The following is a 23,810-nucleotide window of genomic DNA, read 5'->3' on the forward strand; positions in this document are numbered from 1 at the left end:
TTGCATGATGAAAATGGCCTCCTGCAATGTACTTTTAACCTTCTTTTAATCAATTTCATTTCTTATAAGCGTACTGCGTGATTTAGTGCTGTTTTTGAACGAATCGCGAGTTACTGACTGTCCCCTTTAAGATCTGACTTCACAGTATCTCATTCATTAATCGCAGGGAGTTGGTTGTTATGAATTGTTTCGGTATATGTTAGGTAGTTTTCACCTGGGGGATCACTCAATATCGATTAAAAAAAGGTGTCTAACTATCATGTTGTGTCTGTAAATTGTAACAGGGTAAGAAATATAGTACATGGATAAACAGCGTTAATACATAAAAATGCTTTATTATTATGAACTTTCTATTCCAAACGGTGGCTATAAGAGATTAATATGGGGAGCAGTGCCAGTTTCCGACTCGCAAAGGAACAAGCTGAGGTTAATTTCGTGCTGAAAAGTAGAAAGAAGCAAAGCATTTCAGCTGGAAAGTGTTCTTCAGGAGGGAAGCCAAATTGTTGTTTTTCTTCTACTTTTTGTCTTGGAATTAACCTCTGCGCGGCTAAAACCCATTCAGAGAAAATAAACAAACCAATGGCCTTTGAAGGTTTTGGAAACAGAAAAAACCCGAGATATTGTGATTTTAGAATGAGTGGCGGGGAAGCACTGACATTTTCACACAAAGCGCCGTCTGTTTCAGTCTCCGTCTCAGCTGCCTTTTGAGTGATGGAGCACAGGACTGGTGTCTCCCATTACGCCACTTCACTTGTCCACAGACCGCGGTTTGAGTGAGGGGTTCACCTGGGGGCTCCCCAGGGACACGCAGGCGAGGGCTCTTGGTGGCCAGCGAGTGGGCCGGGCCGGGCCGGGCTACAGTGACCTCGGGGCTCGGCTGTCCCCTGCACAGCTGTGCCAGCCGGGTTTAGATGCAGGATGGAGTTTACGAGGCCCGTTATATTGTGGCTTTCCCCACGGCGTGCACACCGGCGATGAGACCTGTCCAGTTAAGAGCTGATGTAGTTCAGCCTGGTCATCTAGAGCTTATTCAGCCAGTCAAATCCGGAAGACTGTGGCCTTGCAGAAGGCCCTGCTCCCAGGTGTGGCTGAGCACGCAGCAGCTCTCCACGAAATGCAAGAGCTGGGCTTTCCTGCGATGCCTGAAACTTCCTTAGGAAAGTTGTGCCAGTTGTTGTGCTTTCTAGAGTCCTTCAAGGTCACATCTATGGTCCTTTAATTAGTCTTTAGCCTGGACGCCTCCAGGTGTCTGGACTGTAACATGCTCTATTGTATAGCTGAGTGTTGCCAACTGAGTAGCACCCCCCCTGGACGCTGCAAGAGTCCCTCTCCTTCGGGTGCTTCTGTCCTGAAAGAGAGACGGATATAGGGGGCTCAGAACCCCGAAAAACCTGCTTCCATATGTTGTGTGTGCTTTCATCAGGAAAGGCCCCCATCTTTTCTTTAATCTCCGTCGACGGTACCTTTTGCATATTTGAAGAAACTTAAAGAAGAGTGGCCCCGGAGGACATACCCACCATTCACTGGCTCTTGTGCGCTCTGCTGCGGAAGGGACGCAACTCCCTCACCCGTCCGCTCTGTTTTTTAAGAATGTTCCACCCCTGGCTCCGTTCCCACACTCTTTCGGCCTTGCTGTCACAGGGGAAGTACAGGACCTTTGGGCTCTTGAAGGAGCTGCTGCTGCTGATGCTCCTCCTGAGCTGGGAGGTATTCCCCTTCTCCAAATGAAAGCAAAACTCCCTGCGCCGAGCAGAGACAGAGCAGCACATCATAAGTAAGTGGCAAGTTAAAACTAGATAAAAGCCACCTTGTAATGAGTCGCAGTTAAATCCTCTGGGACAAGTTGCAACAGTAAGTAGACATCTAAATTATTGCCCTGTCTACGCACCCACAGACACACAAGTATTGCACGTTATGAAATTCTTTCTGTGCTTGCAGTGGAAGGTTTAGATTTTCATAGGGCCCACTTCTTGCCAAGACGGCAAGGAATTTGAGTGTAGATATCCAGCAGAAAGTGTGGGGTTACACAGGGGGTTTGGACCAAAGCGCGGTTGTATGTCTGGTTGGGAACCGTTCCTTCTGATCTAGTGAAAACTGTAAGAACCCTTTCTTCGTGGTTTGGGTCTGGTGCCCCCCTGACGTGGAAGTATACAGTGTGGTTTGCTTTGACTGACAGTGGATGTGTGGATCTCTCCAGGGGGCTCGACACACATGAGCACACGTCCTGAGTGTCGGAGCTTTCCTTTCATTGGCCGGTAGCTGTTTAGATGTTACAGGTTATTTTTATTTAATTACTGGTTTGAAGATCTTCTCATCATTAATGACGGTCTAATTGCAACAGCGATCTGAACAAGAGCATAGAGGAGCCAAAGACGAGCTTTTTCACAGCATGAGGTCTAGTACTCTTTTGTGGCTTTTATAATGCCCCTCGGTATAGAATATGATCTAGAGGTGAGTAAAGTGGCAGGAGAGTTATATTACTCCTGAACAGAATATACAGCAATTGATAGATAAAGGAAGGGATGATGGCCAATGTACTGTCGCAGGACTGTGTAATAATTTCTCTGTTCAACCTTTATCTATTCTTTGTAGATTAAATTCTATACTGAGAGGTATTATAAAAACAACAAAAGGGGACTAGACCCCCTGTTGTGAAAAAAACTTGTCTTTGGCCCCTGTCTTTGCAATCTGAATGTGTAATGCCTGTACTCTGAGAGAGCTGCTTTAAAGGAGCTGTCACATGCAATATCACCTCATTTGTTTCTTCCCATGTGGCCTTATAAATTTGGGATGTCTGCAGGAGTACATTCGCCGAAATCGGAAACTTCGTTTCGAGCACTAACCTGGGAGATCCTGGTGTGGGGAGGGTAGCTCACACCCTAAAAGTGTGTTTTCTTACAGCTGCCAGCCCTCTTGTGCACCTGCGAGAAGGTGGCCATGCACATGATGTAGCCTGGTGCTGCTGTATCTGCTGATAATGAAACCCACGCAGCTCGTAAAGCATGTCTTACTGGTGTGGACAGTTTGAAGAGGTCAAGAACCTCGTATAAGTTTATTGGGGGACGGTTGATCAGTTATCATGCATTTTCTTTGTTCCTCCAGGGAAAGAAAATGTTCTAAAAAGTAAAAGTGGTGAAGTCTAGCCCACTTGAGTGTTAGGCCATGAGGTATATTAGTACGCAGTCTTTTCCAGCTGTTAGCTGGGTTGATCAGTCATGTGGTGCTTTTTCAGGGAACACTGTATAAAGCAGTTTACAGCCAGTTGCAGGAAGCGTGGTGATCATGGCCCGTATCAGTTCTGTGGCACAGTCGACCGCTTGGTGAGGTCTCACAGCGAATTTGACATCAGACTGTGGGCCCTGTAAACCGGAGGAGGGTAGGAAAAGGGATGATGTGGCGACGTGGGTCAGTGAAAAAGTCCCCTGGATCCCACAGAGCCTTGGCCCCAGGAGATGTCAGCCCACCTCATTCATTGAGCTGAATCAAACACAGGCCAGGCCTCTGGGAAGACGCCCTGCTGACATGCTGATACAGGCCCTGTTGAGGTCTTCGTGAAGGACATGCCGGAACACAGCAGATGACAAGACATCCATGTCTACTCTGTCCTCTCAAAACTGGACATGTGACTGGTGCCACTACTTGGCATGCCTGACTAGTGCAATGGCACAGTCATGTGGAGTTTTTGCAGGGAGCTGTTGCACTGGTACCCTTTACAGTGCAGTTTCTCATCTCATAGCCATATCGCCCGTGCTGAAGGGCTGTGTAGAGTCAGGGATACCTGAGCTTAACTGTGGCTCCCTCAGCTGATCACGGACATGAAAGAAACATTTTAACCGTAGAGTTAATGTGTTGTGTGGTTTCAAAATGAAGTATTTGCAGAGATCTTTTGAAGCGAGGAGTTTAGATTAGGAAGAATATTGCTGGAACAACTGCACCTCTTCTCCCAGACCCACAGTGGAAAATGAAATGCAGGTATGGAAACTGTGCGATTCTTGAGTTTGTTCTTACTTCTCAGACCATCGTAGTGATTGGAAACTGTCCGATTCTGGTAAATGCTAGCTAGCCTGTTGAGGTGTTTCTGACAAAGGCTGGAAACCTGGTGGACTGTAATCGAGCTGCACACTAGAGCAGCACTGGGCTAGAGTCTCTGGATGGATTCTGTCGGGTGTCTGGATGAATGGTACTGCTGGAGTTTTCTTCCACATAAACGGCTGTGTGGCTGAATGTCGCAGCCTTGGGGGGGGGGAAGATGTCTCTGGGAAGAGAGGGCAAAGCTTCGCCCAAGCACAGTTAGTCCAGACATGAGTGTTTACCTCCTTTCCCCCTTTGTTAAATCTCAGCTTCTGAGGCTGGTGTCTGGGAAAAAAAGGGTGTTTGCGCTACAGTATAAAGAGGCCTGTGGTTCTCATGGGTGAAGTCCGCCCGCAGGGCTGCTGTGTGTTCTCTTCCTGGGGACCTTGACGTTGACCCTGTCGGTTCGAGAAAATCGCGGCTCTTGGAGCTGTCACCCCTCTGCCCTTGACATCGCTCGTGAGCAGCGCTGCACAGACTCCCGGAGCTCCCATTCCAAGATAAGTTGCCTTTACGGAATACAGCTCATGCACAGGATATGGTAGACCATTCCGACTGCTGTGGGAGGTTTCACTGCTGTTCCAGCGATTTAAAAAAAATGCTAATCACACCAGGTTTTAAAGTCTGAATTTAAATCGCAGATGTCTCTAAAACGCAGAAATCGCTTTCATCGCCTGCCCAAGTCACCATTAAAATCCCCAGTTTTTGTAACAGACTCGTACGATTGCAAGAGATTAAACGTGGCGGTGTCTCACACTGCAAGCCTGTTCCTGGGAAGTGAGAGTCTGTGGTGGCTTTGTCCAGGCTAGTCAGCTCTTGGACGGAACGGGCTGATAGAATGGGAGGGACAATTTTAATTCCCAGGTCCTCCAGGGAAGCTCCACAGGGAGAGTTAGGTATTGGAAGCATTTTGTTTAACTTGTTTGTCAGAGTATTCTATCAGAGACCCACAAAAGTTGCTCTATAGCAGGGGGGTGAATGGCGGCTTGCAGATTCTGGTTACGAGCAGGTGATTGGTCATGTAAAGAAGATACCGAATGCTGGTTTCCTGTCCTTCTGAAAGTTTGGCTAGGTGATGAGGTGAGCGAGGCTCTCCCAGCTCTCCCGTCTGTCAGGTCCGTGTTGCAGTGTTTAGGCGACAGCTTCAGCCAAGCGGTCCATTCTTTGGAGCATGAAAGAAGAGAATTGACATAGCATTTTTTTTTTATCCACACACCTGACTGATGAAATAACAGCGTGCAAAGGAAACATTAAAAAAAAAACTCCCAGGTTCAGGTGGAAAATTTGTTTGTGCAATTATTCTACCCCTGGTGTGGTAAAAGACAGGAAGGATGTCATACTGTATTTCACACACAGAACAATGGTAATAACTAGATAACCTAATAACTAGAACGTGTTAATTCCATCTGAGAGTGGAACATGGCCCACAGCTTCTGAACAAGAGCAATGTTCCGTGAGGTTCTTCACAGCCGCAGTCTGAGAAAATGAAAATTGCTCTCGTACCGTAGTCCATCACCTACTTTATCCCCGGAGCCCCCATGAAATCTGTTTTTTTTTTGCAACCCAATTACTGGTTTGTTTGAAATGTAAAAAATAAGTTGTATTCTTGTGTGTGAATCCCGAGCTGGTTATTGAACTGTAGTTCGGTCTGTTTTCCTGAGTTGGGCCTAATTCATGTTTTTTGCCTGATTTCTCGCTGGCTCACAGCTCTTTATGCAAAGCAGGTGTAACGGTGTTAGGATGTATTCTTCTCCCTCTTGCCTGTATTGAGGATTTTTTGGATACTGTAGAGTCCTACACAGTCCTGAACCTCACATTATTTTAGCATCATTTGCAATCATGAGGTTGATTTGTTCTCAGAATCTGTGCACAATGGGTGTAATAAACGTGATCAGCGTTCACCTGTTTATTAATAAGGGAGAAATATTTCGGATCGTTTCACATGTGCCTTTAAACACCTTCCTTCAGCTTGTGCTGTGCGAAGCTCAGTCTCCACGTGTCTGTGGCCACAGCATTGCAGAGCAAGGGAGAGACGCCTCATCACGCGAAACCTTGTCACACCTGGGTGTTGTCCTTACCGTAATCTCAGAGCATACGTTCTGATGCGCAGATTTCCCGTTACAATTGTTTGTCTTCGCCCTGTAAGCGTAAACATGTTCCTTTGGAAAAAAAAGTGTAGCGTTAAATTCTGTGCACTTAGCTGCACCCAACATCAGTATCCTGTGATCTTTCTGTCACACTCGGCACATGCAGGTGCTGCCCTTTGGACTAGGAGGTCACAAGTTCTTGAAGAAATCTGGATCCTCTCTTTCCCACCCCAGCAGCTGTGTCAAAGCGTTTAGCGTAAGTAGATGCTCATTCCTGTTCCTCAGCACTCTACAGTGTGACTGAAGGTGTGAAGAATTCTGTGTGCTGTGCCCATAGCTGCTTGTGTAGGATCTGGCAGTGGATTCTGTGATGTACAGTGATGGTGGAGAAATTCGGGAGCTGGAGTTTTATTCTTTGTATTCGAATGAGAGCCGCGGTGTCTTGGAACAGCAGGAAAGGCATATGTAGATACTGTACGAGCAACAAGCAATGCTTTCTTAGATAGGTAAGTGCCCTGTTCCTAATGGACTGCACTGTTCCTCCCATATCGCCAATGTTCCAGAGAAAGGCTTGGATGCATCTTTTACTGCAAGGAACTCACTTCACTTTTCCCCAACAGCACCGACTGCAAAAGGCAAAATGCACCCTGTCTTAATTTATCTCTGGCTATGTTATTTTTCGTGCGCTTCAACAAGAAATAGATTAACAAAAATGTTTTTTTCTCATGCGAAAATTCTTACAGTTTAAAACCTGCAGATACAGTATTAAACAGGTAATATGGTAAAGAGATTTACGAAAATCACATGCTTTTACTTGTCTTGTTTTACTTTTCAGACTTCAGACGGCATGATCTGAAGCTGGGATTTTGGAAGACAAAGCAAAAGCAATTAACTTTAACAATTTCTCATCTGCGTTGCCTCAGATTTAAATGCACACACAGGAAACATCCAGCCATGGAATAATAATAAAAGCTCAGAGTTTTGCTTTTTAAAGCATGCACATAATATAAAGGTACCATAATTTAAAAAAGCTAGTACAATCGAATCAATTCTTTATGCATTTGACCAGAATCCTCAGCACCTGGTAAAGACTCACTCTTGCACTTTTACACATTTGTAGGTTTGCAGCTCTGGGCTGTACAGATAAAATAACATCCGTTACAGAGACGCAGTCCATGGGAATCCCCTGATTCTGAGTGCACAGAGAGGCTTAAAGGTACCAGTATTTACAGACGACAGCAGTTTATCATGCTAATCTACGGGGATTTGCATTTTGGTAAAATGCTGTCGGTGTTGGTAGGCACCTGTGCCATCCTGTCACACACAAACTCCCTCCCCCGCCCCCCAAGGAACTGCGGATGACTGGGGCGTACGTGTTCTGTTTTGAACACCCCTGCACATACTACTGCCTGGTTTTTCTTTTTCACCCAAAAAAAGGCACAAGCAGGGTTGTTCAGGGAGAATAACGAGGGGCAAAACCATTTGGGTTGGGATCTGCAAAGCTGTGCTAGTCTGTGTCTTGCCAAAGGCCCTGGACTCCTTCGGTCCAGACACTGTGGACTGTGGCGACGGGCTGTGGATGGCTCTCGGTCCACAAGGCAGAATTGCTGGGGATTTAAGTGCCTACTACATGTGTATATCCTGGCTACCAGGCATGTGCAGCTAGCCCCACCGCCTCTGTTGTTGGCCATGCTCGTCAGAGAGACTTCGCGGTGGGTGAACGGAGGCCCCTTTCCTTCTGTGGTAGCGTGCTGGGAATTGGATATCCTGAAGGAGAACGTCAGCGCAAGGCGTCAAAGGGAGAGTGAGAATTCCTTTTCTGCCCCTGAGTCATTAACATTTTTTTCATTTGAAGTCAGTAGGAAGGGGAGATGCAGTCCCTTGTTTAGTCTGGGCCCTAGCCCTGTGCTCGAGTGAGTGCTGTAAAGATAAAGTGATGTGTCATGGTATTTCCAGGATCTGTGGCAGTACAGGGTGTGCTGCTCTGAGCAGCTCTGCGAGAATGAAGTTTTGTCATCCGCAGTTTTGCAAGCGGAGGGGCCGCCTGCCTGTCTCCCTCTGAGGCGGAAAGTCCTAACTATCCTCACGAGCGGTCCGAAGCAGATGTCCGCCCGTGCTCTTGACAGTAGTCCGTAGCGCTTGTTTTATTAAAGGGTACGGCTTCCCATAAAACAGCAAGCCCCTCCACCTGGATCGGTGTCGAGATCAGCACTAGGACCGGGCTATTGGTCCCAGAGTTGTGTAACGCTATTGAAAGTTAAGTACAGGGCAGGAAAACCTGCGCGCAGGGTTGTGCAATTCCCTGGGTGTCATTGTACCACTGCACTAAGAGGGAAATTTAAAACAACAGGCATGATGAAAGAAAGCGCAGGTATTCCTCAATGTTATGGCCTTTGCTAGTCCCACACTGCATTTTGCCTCACCAGTGCTGGACTGCCAGTGGAGTGTTGCACGCTGTTTCGCCGAGCTGCACCTCCAGCCCCTGTTGGCCCAAAAACTGAAGGAAATACCGCAGGACGTCATGAGAGGGCTTTTCGGCCTTTTATTTCCTTCTCCTGGGGGGGGGTTGTTTATACTTCCTGAATTTCTTACAGGGAAAAAAAAAGAAACAGCTTGGTTGTTCTCCTCACTTGGGATCACAGCTGATTAATTTTACTTCTCATAAAAACTTTCATTCCTGGAATCCATCGCTTCACATAGCCTTCCTAGTGTGTCAACTAAAAACAAACACGGCAAAAAGCATTTAATCAGTGACTGACTTCTATCTGTCTTCTGAAAAAAAAAATCAGAGCTGGTTGGCATAGAGAACGATTTTTAGACTTAATTTCAGACAGCGGTTGGAAAAACCAAGGATTGTGTTAGACCGGGGGACTGGAAGTAACCTTTTTTACCATTTGCAAACCAGTACAAAATTTCTCTTTATTCGGGGCGTGCTGTTACTTAGTGTTTACATTCTAAAGGCAAAATCTGGCGTATGAGCCATCCCGGATAGCCAGCCTGTATAAAAAAACTCGGTATTGTATTACGGTAAACCCTCCGTTTTTTTATTTATGGAATAAAATCTGCTAAAGGGAAATTCTGTTTGTAAAGAAGGAAATAACCGGCTTTGCACCAATGGAGTAAAACAATGTGAAATAAACTTTTAAAAAAGGTTTAAAACTCGGGGATACTGTATCAATGGTGCCCTATAGGGGTATGTCCGTTGCTGATGATGGATGCTGTTTGTGTTCGGTACGGACTTTATACGGTCTGTTAATGACACATGAACTGAAGAGCTTGTGCTTTTAGGGCAAAAGGGCAGAGGAGCAGTTGTCATTAACTGTGTTGATTGCGCTTGTAACAAGAGTCAAAAGATCCATAATGCACATGTTGTATGTAGTGTTTATATACTTTTCATATAATATTGTGTTTGGGGGCTGAAAAAATATAATTCTAGTAATATAATTCTAATAATAGGCTTTACTGTATTTCTCTGTCAATAGCTTCGACTTCACACATGGTTGAAGGTAGACTGGGGGGGATCGGGATCTTTTGTCGTTCTGGTGACGCGACCACCGAGAGCCGCGACACCGCCAGTGAAAGTGGGACCTTACTCGCGGGGGGGTGGGGAATGGCGGCGCGCACGCGAGGGGCCGAGGTGACTCAGCGTTGCGGGTGATGGTGAGGCAGAGGCAGAAAAGGTGGGGGGCAGACCAGGCCTGCAAGGTCGTGGAGTTACGGAGGCCACTATTCCAGGACAAAGCGGGGTACCTGTCATTCGCAGAAGTCACCCGCGCCCCTGAATTGGCCACTCTTTTGTTTTTGTCCTCCTCTTGTTGATGTCTGGCGTTGCCGCGGCTGTTAAACTTGGCCTCGGAATCCAGGTCTCCATGGCGACGAGCCTGGAAACCACACACACTCATATTATAAGGAGAAAAATGATTCTGCACTCTGGGGTTTTTTTGTTTTTTTTTCGGCCTCTGAAAATACGAAGTAAACCAAAACTCTGGAAAACATCGTAAAATCGAGAGCTCTTGACATGAGTGATGTTTTTTTGGAATTACTGCAAGCGCTGTTACAGCATGTAGTAGGAACGCCAGGCTGAATCCTTATACTAAGCTAGTGACAACAACGTTTTGTTTAACAGGTACACTGTAACAGGGCACCTGTTGTTGTGGCAGGAGTTTGGTTGGTTTCCTATAGAGCCATGTAAGGGTAAATTGGTTGCTAGAGAACCATCAAACTCCCCCCACAAGGTCAACTGCCCAGTTACATACTATACACCTAATTAACAACAGCTTCAAAGTGTCCATAAGCCCTGATACAGGGGCGCAGAAATTTGGTGGATATAATAAACAGAGCTTTATGTAGGATTTTAAGAACATAAGTACAGCTAAAAATGAAAGGCGGCCATTCTTACCCGTTTGATGGTAGTTAATTAAATTCAGCCATTTTGTGAGAAAAGCTTGGGTATTGGCCTTGTAACATGGCTGTGTAGCTTGTTCCATACTCCCACAACCCCTTACACGAAGAAGCGCTTCCTGTCCTCTGGCTTCCACAGGCATTTTCCAAATTTGCATTTGTGTTGTCTGAATTGCCCCTGTACGTTCCTGGCACCTTTTTTTTGTTTCACTCCTTGCCTGTTATTTCACGTTGTATTTGAACAGCGTCGATTTAGCGTTCGAGCGTGCTTTTTAAACACCTCCACGAAGGTGTGATCTGCCTTGTGGAGCTGTGGGAGGCAGCCTTTGGGGTGTTACTGGGATCTAGGAAGACCAGTTAATGGGAAGAGCTGAGTCCCCCTTTTTCTTACTTGAGTAACTGCGATATGGCCTGGCTGCCAAGGTAACCACCAAAAGGTAGAACGTCTTCCTGTCTTGTCAGTGAAGTGTGTCATGGTTTCTTTCTGGAGGGAAACTGAAATGAGGTAAGCAGAACAGTCAGCACTGCGGGAAACTTTTTTTTCTGCTCTTGTTTTGTTTTCTTATTCAGTGATCTGAAAAAGGGAGTCTTGATGTCTTCCGAGTTCTTTATGAATGACAACGCACATATCCCGAAATCTAGAACTGTTCAGAGTAAGATCAGACATTGAAAAATAACTTTTTGTGAAGAGGAAGGTAATTTCAATTTAAGGTGTTTTTTTTTTTTAAAGCTGCTAACTGTATTAATAAGGAAAATCAAGCTGACGATAACTCTGCATGTGCTTTGCTACTGCTGACTCACCTGTAGGCTCTAACCAGGACACACCACTGCATTTATACTCCTTAAGGAGTATTTTAAATACTACTCAAATGCGATTAAGTGTTTTGAAATGAAAGGCTTCTAAGTGCTGACATGCTCCTCTTCCCAGCACGTTTACAGTCTAACTGTTTGATTTCTGGAGGACAAAAGGAGCTTTAACTTGGGTAACACCTTACAGGTTCCTACAGGCTTGTATGTCACCGGTAAATTACACCCAACCTCAGCCAAGCTGTGAAACTTGGACACCTCTGTGACTTTAGATCTCTATAATTCTGGCATATATCCATATTTTATGGATAAAGAAATTGAGCACCAGGAGAATAGTAGTGGTTGAATGCAGCACAAAAAAAGCTTTGGAAATACAGGCGCTAATCGTTCTTTCCCATGATGACGCACAAAGCCAAGCCTACAAGGCGGCAAAGCTTCGGGAAGCCGCTCCCCCGTTGAAAGGGACCGCTGGCTTCGTAGTGTCCCGTCGATCTCTCTTCCTCGTCTGCGTCGGATTTCGGGGGCTAAACCCCACAGCGCCTCCCGCATCCCCTGCACGGATCGCCGCGCCGCGGTCCCCCGTCTTGCGGGCGCGCGCGCACGTGCACAAGCGGGGCAGTCTGCCGCGTGTGGGCCGCGGCCGCGGGAGCCCGCGCCAAGTTCTCCTCGGTGCCGGTATTCCCCCTGCCTGCCTGCCAGGGATTCTGGAGCCCAGCCAGGAAGCCTTTCTTTCTTGCTTTTTTTTTTTCAAGTTGCTGTAGCGGCTTAATCTCTTGGTTTTGTGGTTTTCCCATATACTGCACTTGCAGCGCAGCGGCAGCAAGGTAACCGGTGCACTCGGTTGAACTCGGGGGAACAAGCCGGAGGGCCGGGGGTCTGTTCTCGTCTGCGTTTCCCCAGTGAGAGGTGGGAAGACTCCGAGGGGCTCTCGACAGCCTGGCTGAGCTGGAGGTGAAGGACGAAATGCTGCCCTTTGCCTGGCCGCTGTTAACCCACGCGTACCCCCTGGTACAAGAACGCCACTTGGCATCTGTGTGCCCCGAGCGGAAATTGGACTAATTACTTGATCTCTTGGCTTCCGTTTACCCCTAAGTGTTTAACGACTGAAGGAGTGAAGATAACTAGAAATCCCGTGGGATCATGCTGCCACTGACCCACAGCATTGCCAGACCTGGTCGATGTTCCAGTTGCTCTTCATTTCCTGTTACTTCATACAGACCACCCCTACATTAAATAGTGCTGTGCTTGACTAAAGTTTGTCATCCTTCTCGGTGGCTGGAGAGGTGCAAGCTTTAAACTGCTTATATATATATATAAAAAAGAAAGCTCTAGCAGTTCAGGGCTACAAATAATGGGATTGATTAATCAGTTCAATCAAGCAGGTGGGGGGTCTGAAACGTAGCCCGTAATGACACATTTAGAAATTAAAAGAGTTTCTCTTTTTCTAAAAGAGAAATGCGGATTGCGTGTCGTCTCCACACTCCCAGAGAGCCCTCTGCCCCTCCCACATTCCCGCTGCTTGGATCTGGGCGCGTCAGGGAGCATCGTGCCTGCAAGTGCACAGGAGACTTCAGAGGCTGAGGTGTGCCCAGAGCTCTGAGCCCTGGCCACCTAATCCCACCGGACCCTCAGCAGGAATCGCAGTTGGCTCGTAATCTGACCCAGGCTTAAACCCCTGATCCTAATGTCCAGCCCCTTGGAAGGCCCTGGAGATGTTTCCTGAGTCTCGTTTGAAGCACCCTCGTGACGCGTTCATCGGGATCAGAAACCAACAGACCCTGCGTTGCCAGGACAGTGCGAGCCCTCTTCCTTCCGTGATCTCTTGCTCTGTTGTTATACTAGCCACTGGAACAAGCATACTGGTACATACTGTACCAACGTCTACACCGCCAGGAGTCCGTTGTCGTTCTGGTGAGATAAATGACTGATGAGCGGTCCCTTTCCCTGCTCACTGTAGAGAAGCCCCCCCCACACACACACACACAGGTCTGTGCCTTCTGCAAGACGTCCACGTGCTGATATATCTTTCTTTCGGAATTCTGTTCGGCGTTTGACGATCGTAGCGGTTTGCGATTCGGGGGGCGTGATTCTCGTCTGCGCCCCCCTCCTGAGCCCCGAGAGAAGCGGAGACAGGGAGGTATCATTCCACGGAGTTTGCATGGGGTGGGGTTCATGCTAAATCAACCGAGGGAATCGGAATACTGAATAATCGGATGTTTCTGCCACAGCAGGGGGATGGCGAGCTTGTTGGGCCAGTTTTTTTTTATTTTGGTTATCTTGGCACAAGCTTTCAGGGACTTTACCAGAAAGGCTTGCTTATTTACATTTAGTGATTATCGTCTTGAGATACGTGACCCAGGCAGGGTTTGGGGAAACCTCCCTTTTCTTTCATTTTGATCCTGTTCCTGGAGGGCAAAAGGTCGTAATGCAAAATGGCAGGAAAAAGGGGCGTTCTTACTCTTTTTTTGCTTTTCTTAAAAAAAAACACCCTTTTTGGTCCTTTTGAAAAGAATTTGCATACGCTTGTGCGCGTTCTGAGAACGAGTTACAGAGGCTGTTCTGAAATGAGTAGGAGCCCAGGGATTCTTGGGGTGTTGCGTCAGCCTGGCCTGAGTTCATCACGTTGCTTATCTGAAGGCGTCGGGGTGCTTTTCTTCTGGAAGAGGGGGGAAAAAAACAACAACAAAACAGTCAGTTGTGTGTTAAGAGAGAAACCCGAACAACCTTTTCTCTTTCAGACCCCTTTCTGGAAAGCGAAAGGGCAGGAGTCCCACTGAAGGTCCTGTCCTGGTAACAGCGAACGGAGTCGACATTTTACTGTATGGAGCAAAAGTGAAGGAACATAACCAGCCGAAACAAGAGCTGATCCGAGCCATCAGGGGAATATTGGAAGCAAATGTCAGCCAGATCAGTGCTGAAACGCAGCTGCAGAGACACCTGTCTAATTCTGGGGGCTTTCTGATGCTGCATGTGGTCTGGTATTTATTAATGTGACTTCAGTCTTGTGTGTTAATCTTGTTCATTTCAGGAGGCTGCTCTGTTCCTTTATGAGGCAGCTAAGGGATGTGGGAGGGACGGGGGCGTGTTGTGTACATGGACTTCCTGTAAAATGTCCTCGGCACTACTGGAGTGCGTGGAATAAAGGACGCCCTAGGTTTAACGCAGGAGGGAAACCTTGAGATTAGTGAAATTGAAAGCACAGTGCGTCTGCCCAGCGTGGAGATCCCTTTTTCTGTTATTGCTTGGAAACTACCTTTTCACCATTCCCAGCTCTGTCTGGGGCTTTTCATGGAAACGCACACCTTTTCCATGAAAGATATTACAGAATTCAATTCTCCTACAATATGTCAGCAGTAACTAAATTCTGTTTGTTACAGAGCTGTACTGGATTGCTTTTGGACAGGTGCAAAGGTGTGATTGCAGGGTAGGACCAGTGCAACTGCCCTGTGCAGTATTGACTACTGACTGTGATTACTAATTAACACAGTGTTTAGGAGCCCCGTTTATATACTGGGCAATCATATCTCTGCCCTTCTGCCCTTGTAGTAAGACGCGTACATTAAAATAAACTGTTGGCACACAACAGGTAGAGGACCTGACTGCTTGGAATCTCAATGTTGACAAATGTCCCTTACTGTAGGGGTCTTAATAGCATAGACTGAGCTTTGCTATCTTGTCTGTTTCAGGGATTGTTTAGTGGTTTTTGGAGGTTGAGAGGGGGACTTTGTTTAAGTGGGTATTTTTACACACATGAATAGATTGATATGAGAAGAGGGCAATCGTCAGGAGTCGGGGTTGTACTTGCACTGAATCATTTGAAAGTTCCTGTGCAAAATCCCAGACGGTCTTTTCTGTAAAGAGAAATCGTGCGTTCCGTCAAACTGCAGATGGAGATTCCTATCCCTGCTGCGCTCAGGCCACAGCGAGCAGCCGTAGTGTCAACAGCGAGGCAACTTCTCCCTTTAGGTGGAATTTTTTCTGCTGTGCGCTGTGCAGAAAATTAGGGACTTTCCTCAGCAGTGAGATAAAAGTGGATGGAGACCTGAGCCAGGACCACATTTAGCATGTGGAGCTGCAGGAGCACAACACAGTGAGAGCTACTGGAGGAGATTTCTGTTCTGAAGGTTGCCGACCTGGGCTGGAATTAAAACCAAAAAACAGGCGCACAGGAAAAGATCCGACTTTCTGTTGTTGAAGTTAACATTTCAAGGTCTCCTGCCCACCTGCCTCTCTGATTTGCTCTCCACCGCCAGCAAAGCCTCGTCGCAGAAATAGAAATATCTTTGACAAAAGAGAAGAAGGAGCAGGAGACGGCGTTAAATGACCGACTCGGCTTAGTCCTGGGAGAAATGCAAAAGTGTGGTGAACCGACAGTCAGTTCAGGATCTGAGAGCTAAAATGGAGTCCAGCAGAAGAGCGTACTGGACCGCGGGAATGTCTGTGCAGGGCTCTCTGGAGCCCGTTGGTCCGTCGGAAAGTGTGGCGCGTGCCCAGGCTGGGCAGGACACCCTGCAGACTGGGCTGGGGGTGAGTTTCTCAAAGTACCGCAGGCTTGTTCTGTGCCCCCTGTGTGCTCTTTGTCCTCTGGCCCAGGAAAGGCACTTCTCCTGGGTGACATACTGTCGAGCGTGAGATTCACCGCCTGCCCTGCGGAAAATGGTGTTTTTGCAATTCAGTGGATGCCAACGCATTTGGTTTCCCTTTGTGGAATCATTATTGTGCTGAGTAAAGGTCGTAAAACCCTAGTTCTCTAATACAGATTTCACAGAGTTTAGTTGTAGCAGCTAATGGAGGAAACAGCACTGGGGTGGTGTTACGGGAAGGCCCGTGGGGTACAGGACACCATGCGCATTGTGACCTGCCGCCTGCGGATCAGATGAAGTTTGATGTATCCACAGGCCTGTGCCCTGCAGTGTGACTGTGGGAATAATGGCACCCGACACCTGAGCGAGATCGGGGCTTGCACTCCCGTGCAAATAAAAAAAACACTCAACTGAGACTGATTAGCTCTTTTGAGGGCCCATGTAGAGTCCAGTAGGCTCCCTACAGAGTGTACAAAAAACGAATTTCCTAACTTGTTATCTTTCTGCTGGCACTTCTGTTCACTATACTTTCGTTCATTTGTCCGAAGTGACCGGGCCGCTTCCCGTCAGGATGCAGGGGGTGCAGGTACCGTTAGCACGCAGAGCCCGGATCATGCCGGGCCTTGCCTGTACGCAGGACAGTGAGCAGAAGAGCGCTGGGTCAAAGCTCTGGCTCTTCCCGTCGGGAAGATTGCGGGTTCGCATCCTTCCTGAAAACAGTTCGGCCCCAGTGCGGCAGGCAACAGAGCTGTAAAAATGGGGATGAGCTTTGCTGTGTGATCCTGCAGTGGAATGGCATGCTGTCAAAGGGAGAGTCGCATCCTTTTTGTCTATTCCTACGGATACTGGGATAAGTTCTAGCCTGCAACTACACTCATGCTGTTTTAGCTAAGACAGTAGAGTGGTGAGAGTAGGTGTTCTATTCTAGGCCATAGAAGACAACCCTAGTTGTTGCTGCTGAACCTCAGGCTTTCATTTAGCCTTTTGGAGGAAGACTGTGGTGCGTGTGCATTTACAACTTTGTCTTGGCTATCCGTGCGATGTGTCCCTTTCAGAGTGTGGATTGTAGTGTACTCTTGAAACTGCTGGTAACATTGTAGAGACAGCTACGCTCCTGTCTGTATGACTTACAGCTCTGTAAAATGTTAAAAATTGACTAGAGTTCATGTTTCCTCCAGGAGCCCTCTGACTGCACCGAGAAAGGTTTTAAGCCTCATAGCCTGAGTCACCTTTCCTATCTCTGCTTCGAGTCTCTTCTGCTCAAGCGCACGGTTTTAAAAATACACTCATGTTTATGCAGAATATGGATATAGATGATTTTCTCGTTCATCAGCGACTTTTAAATACCAATCCCGTTAGGCGCACGAGATACAGAGTGAGCGTAGTCGTCTGGGCGCTGAGAACGCGATTCTGTTGCAGTTGATTAGAGGTGTTTTTTCGAAAGCGATGCAAGGGATATGCAAATGCAGCAGCCCATAAGGGGCACAGTGGATAGAAATATGAAATGTCACTCACGCAAAGGGACAGGCCATGCTTCCTGTCTGAGTGGAGAAACAGTGCTTCAACATTATCTCCAGTGATTTACTGTAACAGGTAGCTTCTCTTCTGAGCAAGTAGTGGGAAGTACGTTCTAGCTATCATCTCAGTACTCACATTAGCAAAAAAAGACATAATTAAATGTCAGGTACCATGCCCTGCTGCAACATTTTTCCTTCCCGTAGGTTTACTGGCAACTTGTGCTCCTACTGGTGATGAATAAGAAATTCCCCTTCCACCATGGAATGGTTCTGTGGGTACAGAGCTTGCATGCTGGTTATGCTTGGCCAGAGCTCTCTCTGGTGAATATTAGGATTTAGCTGATGCCAGTTTTTCTCTCTGCCTGAAGTTAAGAAACATGAGATCTGTTACAATACAGTATGAGGCCTTTTGGCCTTTCTAGTCCTTTGGCTAGTTGTTAGCTAAGTGATCAAAGGATCTCATCCAGCTGTTTCTTGAAAATAGCTCCTTCCGTAATCCCTCCACTTTTTGGGGTAAAAAAGCGCTTCCTGTAATTGGTTTTAAGTACACTTCCACGTAATTTCCAGCTGTGTCCTGTGGTGCATGTTTCATTCTTGATTCTGAAGATGTCTGACGACTTTGACTTTGTTAGTGCCCTTGAGGATTTTGAATGACTTGAATTGTGAAAAGAACAGGAGTTCTTTAGTGGTTAACCAACCCAAGTGCTGTAATGGAGCATTGACACGAGCCGTCCTTGCCTGAGGAGTTGATGTCCAGTATCTCTGCATAGTCAGGTTAAAGACTTAGAAATGCAACAGTCTTGCTTGTAGTCCAGTACCTGAACCAGCAAGAGAATGTCCATGCAGCCTGCAGGAGTGTTATTTCCAGTTACTCGCAGGGCCTGTCAGCCCGTACATTAATCAGAACTGGGATAAAATTAGCAGCACGCGTCTATTAATGTAAGGTAGGGTTTTCCCGGGGCAGGATTTTTTTCAAAGTCATGGGGTATTGATGTGGCCTAGCAAGAAAGAACATATCGCATTTATGTGGAGTTTCACAACCAGAAAGAAGAACAGTGTGGATTCTTTACACAGGAATGACACAGACCAGTTCCTCCAGTGCCGTCACAGCTTGTTAACATTGAAGAAGTTTTTTTCCACTCCCTTTACCCCTCCCTGTCTGCAGGTTGGCGATAGCGGCATGGCCACTGTGAACACAATAGACTCTGCTGCTGAACAGGTGTTTTCAGATGCGCTTCGAAAGCCTGTTAATCGTATATGGTGGATACAGCATTGCAGGCGCTGTAGTTCTGTGTGCTGGATATTCAGATCCTCAAAGATGAGGGCAAGTGCATCACACCTCTGCACACCTCTCAGTCATCCTTCGGGGCGCGAGGAGGTCCCAGTTTGGTTCTGGTTCTGGTACTGGTGTGGCATTCGGGGTTTAGTTCAGAGGCGTCTTGCCCCGTCGATGGGAATGTATCCCCCTCTTGCGGCTTTCAGACCTGACACTAGAAAGCCAAGGCCTGTGCATGGAGACGGTCTTTCTGTGTCTCGTGTCAGAGGATAAGGTGCAGGCGCTTCAGGTCAAGCGTGCCTCTTCGTTGAGGGTGTCTCGTGTCGGAGTGGCCCACGCGGGGAGGTTGTCTAACGCAAAGCCGCCGGTGTGCCGTCGCCTGCAGGTCATGTCATCGGGCCGGAATGCGGAAGTGCCCCGCGAGCTGCAGGTGCCCCTGCACCACCGCCTGGCCTCCCTGCCCAACCCCTCCCTGTCCCAGCGGGCCTGGGCCGAGCCGGGCCTCCTGCCCCCCCACGGAGGCTTCCGGGACCGCTTCGTCCTCCCGCCCGAGGACAAGTACCGCTGCGAGTCCTGCCGGCTGGTGCTGTGCAACCCGCGGCAGACGGAGTGTGGGCACCGCTTCTGCGAGACCTGCATCGCCGACCTGCTCAGGTGAGGGGCTCTCGCCGGGCACCCCAGCTCCGGCTTCGCTGGGAGAGGCTGGGTGTGTTTCATCCACGACCGGACACCTGTCCACTAGCCTGCAGTGTAATCCTGGGGGGTTCATCCACAGCTTCTGGTTTGTGTGTGTGGTCTAATCGCGTAACGTGGACGGAGAGCCAAGAAGCACTCGTGCACTCGTGCACACGTGCACACGTGCGCTCTTTACTGTGCTTTGCACAAGGGCCTGTGTGCTCATGCGTGGGTTTTTATAAACGTGCGCGTAAACACAGATGAACCCAGTGGACACTGTCTGAAGCCTAGCGCCATACTGATCATACTGTCTGCATTTCTAAGGAAATGATGCATGTTGTAATTTCCCTTTCTTTCAGTTTTTGTTTTTCCCTTCCAACATCCCGCTACAGATTTCTGAACAAATTGCTTCATTTGTTTCCATAGCCGATTGCTAATGTCTGTTCTTTTACTTTTATCCCAACTTTGCAATTAAGAAAAGTACAGGCCTCGATTTGAAATACGCTGGTGAACATGGCAAAGATGCACAAAAAAGGCCCTTACATTCCCAAATGATTAAGTCTGGAGAATGTGAAGTTGTCTCACGTAGGCTGGACATGAGATCCTGTGAGGCTTCACTGGCCTCTAGACCAGAACTCCAGGGATTTGTAGGTCTGTTTTAGTCATCACCTGCGTAAAGCACAGGGAGAAATGTGCAGTTTGATCAATATGGAAAATAAGTGGCTCGATAAACGACCGCTTACAGTGGAATTAAGTGACCCAGAGGTCAGTCGGTGACCAGGTCTGCTCACCACTGCGGTAGAAATATTGCTCTTAACAACAATTACCATTTTTCTTTATCAGCAAACCAAATGCAGTGTGCCCAGCAGACGATGAGCCTTTGTTTGCAGACAAGGTAAAAACTCTACGCCCGTCTCTGCGGTCCTGCAATATTATTCACTTATCACTCTACTGTGATGTAATTATGCTTCAGAATGTCATATATGTGCAAAAATCCCCCTTTACTTAAAAAAGAAATGAACCGCTTTCGCGGTTTTGCATATGTATATGTATTTCATAAGTATCTTGGAATCCGCATACGTCCTGAGGGTTAGAAGCTATTCTAGGGACTTCAGTTTAGTTGTTCATTTAATTACTAATAAAAGGTTTCTATTATGCTCGAGTTCCGAAAGTTGTATTGACGTTCTTATTTGTTTCTCCAGATATTTAGGGACGTGTGCTGCCATCGAGAGATTATGGCGCTCAAGGTGCACTGCAGGAGTGAAAAGAACGGGTGCAAAGAGCAGATGAGTTTACAAACCGTTATGGTAAGTGCTGTGCTTTCATTAGCAGTCTAGGATCGCTTACAAGGTGGGGAGAGGTCCAGATTGGGACTTGAAGACATGGGAGTTCTCCTGCCATGGCAGAGGCATTCCAGATTCCAGACGGAAGAGGAAAATTAGAGGCAGACTGAGACCCTCTCTTTATACCTTGTATATTGCATCTGTGATAATTGCACACTCATTCCAAATGTTTAGAGGGTACTTGACATCTGCGTACTGCAGAGAGTTAAATCAGTGTGGTAATTACCGGTGGATTAACGATAAAAAGAAATGTTAGAAGAACTTTTAGTGCAGCTTCAGCAGCAACCATAATGCAAGCGCCTTCACCAAGAGGAATGGAGAGAAACTTTGGGGGGTAAGTGTAGACATGCTTTTATTTAAAAAAATAGGGATTTGTACACTGAAGCCGCAGTTTTTCTATAGCTGTTTCAGGCAACTGGAAAAGAGTTAATCCATTGTGTTTTCAAAGTGAGCCGCCAGATTCTCCCCACCACAGACTGTTCTGGGTTAAGAACCATGTGGTTAGGTGTTGTAAACTCTCACTGCTGTACAGGTGGTTTTAAAGGGCAGGCCACTGTAGACTCTCATCCCACTTCCTTCCAGCCCGGGCTGCAGAATGTAAAATGTTTTACGTCACCGCCCCCCCCCCCAATAAGAAAACTGAATCATTTCCTCTCTAATTATAATTTGTCCATGATATTTGAAACAAAATCCCCTGCCGGTTCAGAGTAACCCACAGCGTGCAGGCTGAGGTTGTCGCAGGCTGGCTGGGTCAGGTATGTCTGAAAAGGTGGGGGTGACTGGAGGGTGGATTTTCCTCTGTTCCTTATCCGGTAAGAACTGGCTGCGCCACACTTGCTCACACTTTCTCCGGCTGCACAACTGGCTGGAACAAGAAGAGAACCCAAGAACATTTGTAGCTCTAAATCGATTGTGAAATAGTGGCTTATTTTCATTGTCTTACTAATGATTATTTAGTGAGCTCAAGAAGTCTTTTCCATTATCACCCGTTTGACAGTGCACATGGCAATAAAGTCAGATAGTCGAGATCAGAATCATTGGTGACTTTTCATATGGAAAAGACAGATGACAAGGTGCGCAGCAATATAAAATAACCGGGACTGTCCTGATTGCTTCACCATGACAGATTGCTAAAGGAAATTTAATCGGTAATTAATCTGCACCTAGTGGTTTATGGTGTGTTGTACGAATTGACTGCAGGGCACTGTTTGTGGACCACTCAGTCAGCGTCCATGGGAACAAGAGGGCTCTGACAGATTCAGAGATTCCAGCTTGCAGGAAGGCAACGGATTGCTTTGACAATGAGCATGGACTTTTCCAAGCTAGATCGATGTCAGAGTAAAGGTGCTCATTGCAATTCACAGTTCACAGTCTGCGAATCAGATAGCTGGACATACTGCCACCATTTTCGTAGGGCTGGGGGTCAGTCATGGTCACCCTGATGACTCTTCCGGCTGCTGTGCACTCTACTCTAACAGGGAAACAACCTGCAACTTTTCTTCATATTGAGGAAGACGTCACTCCTCACGATCCTGGGCTCCTCAGTTTCCCAGAAGTTCAAGTCAACTCTTTTTCTCGCCCAGACTTTTTTTTTTTTTTTTTTTTACATGACGGACAGCGGCAGACTAGAGGAGTATGAAAGGGGTTTGAATTGCCCTCGTCATGTCTTTGTCGTCTTGATTTTCGCAGGATCACCTGAACGCGTGCCCGTATTTTGAAGTCCCCTGCCCCCTTGGTAAATGTAAGGAGAAGATGATGAGGAAGGACATGCCTGAGCACTTGAACTGGAAGTGCAAATACCGGGAGGAGACCTGCCAGTACTGCAAGCGGAAGATGGCGGTCACAGAGATACAGGTGTGTGTGTTATTCTTGCTTCTCCTACCTAGTGACCGTGTGCTTTGTCCTGCTATTACTGATGTTGATGCACGAAAAAGCGACTATACCAAACCTGATGTGAACACATGGAAGAAAATCAAACTGCTGTGATGCAGCATTCAACTTTTTAAAAACTTTCAGGCCATCCACACCTTCATGCTCACTGTTACAGAATTCATTTTACACCTTTCGGATGCAGCAGTTAGCTGAGGTCCTCAGTGAAAGATGATCTGGCTCTGTTCTTAAGAGTGGGGGCGGTAGCCCTGCTATCCTAATCGTGTAAATAAAAACGCGATTGCTTTCAGACCTTTTCAACAGTGGTTTACAAAAAATCAGGAGTATTGGGGATGCAGTGCTGTGCTGTGTATCAGTATAGTGGCCTTCCCTCCTGTGGTCACTGTGCAGTGGCCAGGACAGGCCCAGACATTGGCCAAGCAGATGGGCAATGTGTCCCTCCTGGTCGGACTGACCTCTGGGAGCACAACTTTGGGTGGAAATGTGCACAGTGGGCAAGCCTGCTGCCCTGACATCAAATCTGTCATCCTGCTGCTACAATTTACATGGTGCAGATGTGCCATCCAGCTTTGACCTCTGTTCTGCATATTGTTTCCATTACTTTCAGTCTGCTGAGAGCAAGAATGCAAGTTGGCATTGGAATTGCTATTGTTATCTACGACACGTGATCCATAAATTACTTTCTACCTAGAGGGATGTAATAACTTTATTCAGAACTACGACAGTGCAAAAGAAAAGGAACAATGAGCTACACTGCGTTTTTGAGTCTCATTGAGTTAGGCTACTGGGTTATGCCAGAGGGCTTATTAACGTGTTGTGAGAAGTTTGGTCTGAGGATCCGAGGAGTGAGGGGAGGTGAAGTAAGAGCCGTGGATTATGACATCCAGCAAAGATGAGTTCATTGGTTGGAGATTTTCTAGGTTTTGTTTTATAAACCTGCGCCTTGTTAGAGATATAGAGTCATAGACTGTAAAATAGGGTAATAGCATTTTGAAATAAAAACCTAAGGAATTTTTATTTGCTGACACCCACCCTGCTTTGTACTCTGTGCTCTGGAACTTCCTCTGAACTCCTTGGTTTGGTTTTGCAGTGACTGGAAAGGGCCGGTAGTCCACTCTGTGAGTAAGGAAGGTGAAACCAGTTTTTTTCACAAAGCAGCT

The 23,810-nt window shown here is 47.1% G+C and overlaps 1 protein-coding gene across 4 annotated transcripts in view; it reads left to right on the top strand.

Annotated features, from left to right (window-relative positions):
* traf3 (TNF receptor-associated factor 3) overlaps positions 1–23,810 on the top strand; it is a 37,837-nt gene that overhangs the window by 1,349 nt on the left and 12,678 nt on the right. Inside the window, exons 3-7 of one of the 4 annotated variants that reach the window (XM_069193068.1) lie at positions 14,105–14,344; positions 19,128–19,396; positions 20,261–20,312; positions 20,620–20,724; positions 22,450–22,614. In XM_069193068.1, coding sequence (XP_069049169.1) covers positions 19,131–19,396; positions 20,261–20,312; positions 20,620–20,724; positions 22,450–22,614 — 588 coding nt within the window. In that variant the 5' untranslated portion in view covers positions 14,105–14,344; positions 19,128–19,130. Of the gene's footprint in view, positions 1–5,986; positions 6,415–14,104; positions 14,345–14,377; positions 15,894–19,127; positions 19,397–20,260; positions 20,313–20,619; positions 20,725–22,449; positions 22,615–23,810 lie in introns of those variants that run through there. The other 3 variants (XM_069193067.1, XM_006632170.3, XM_015350540.2) reach the window with 3 other exon arrangements.

The sequence above is a fragment of the Lepisosteus oculatus genome, chromosome 8 (assembly GCF_040954835.1).
Source record: "Lepisosteus oculatus isolate fLepOcu1 chromosome 8, fLepOcu1.hap2, whole genome shotgun sequence".
In the NCBI taxonomy this organism is placed as follows: domain Eukaryota; kingdom Metazoa; phylum Chordata; class Actinopteri; order Semionotiformes; family Lepisosteidae; genus Lepisosteus; species Lepisosteus oculatus.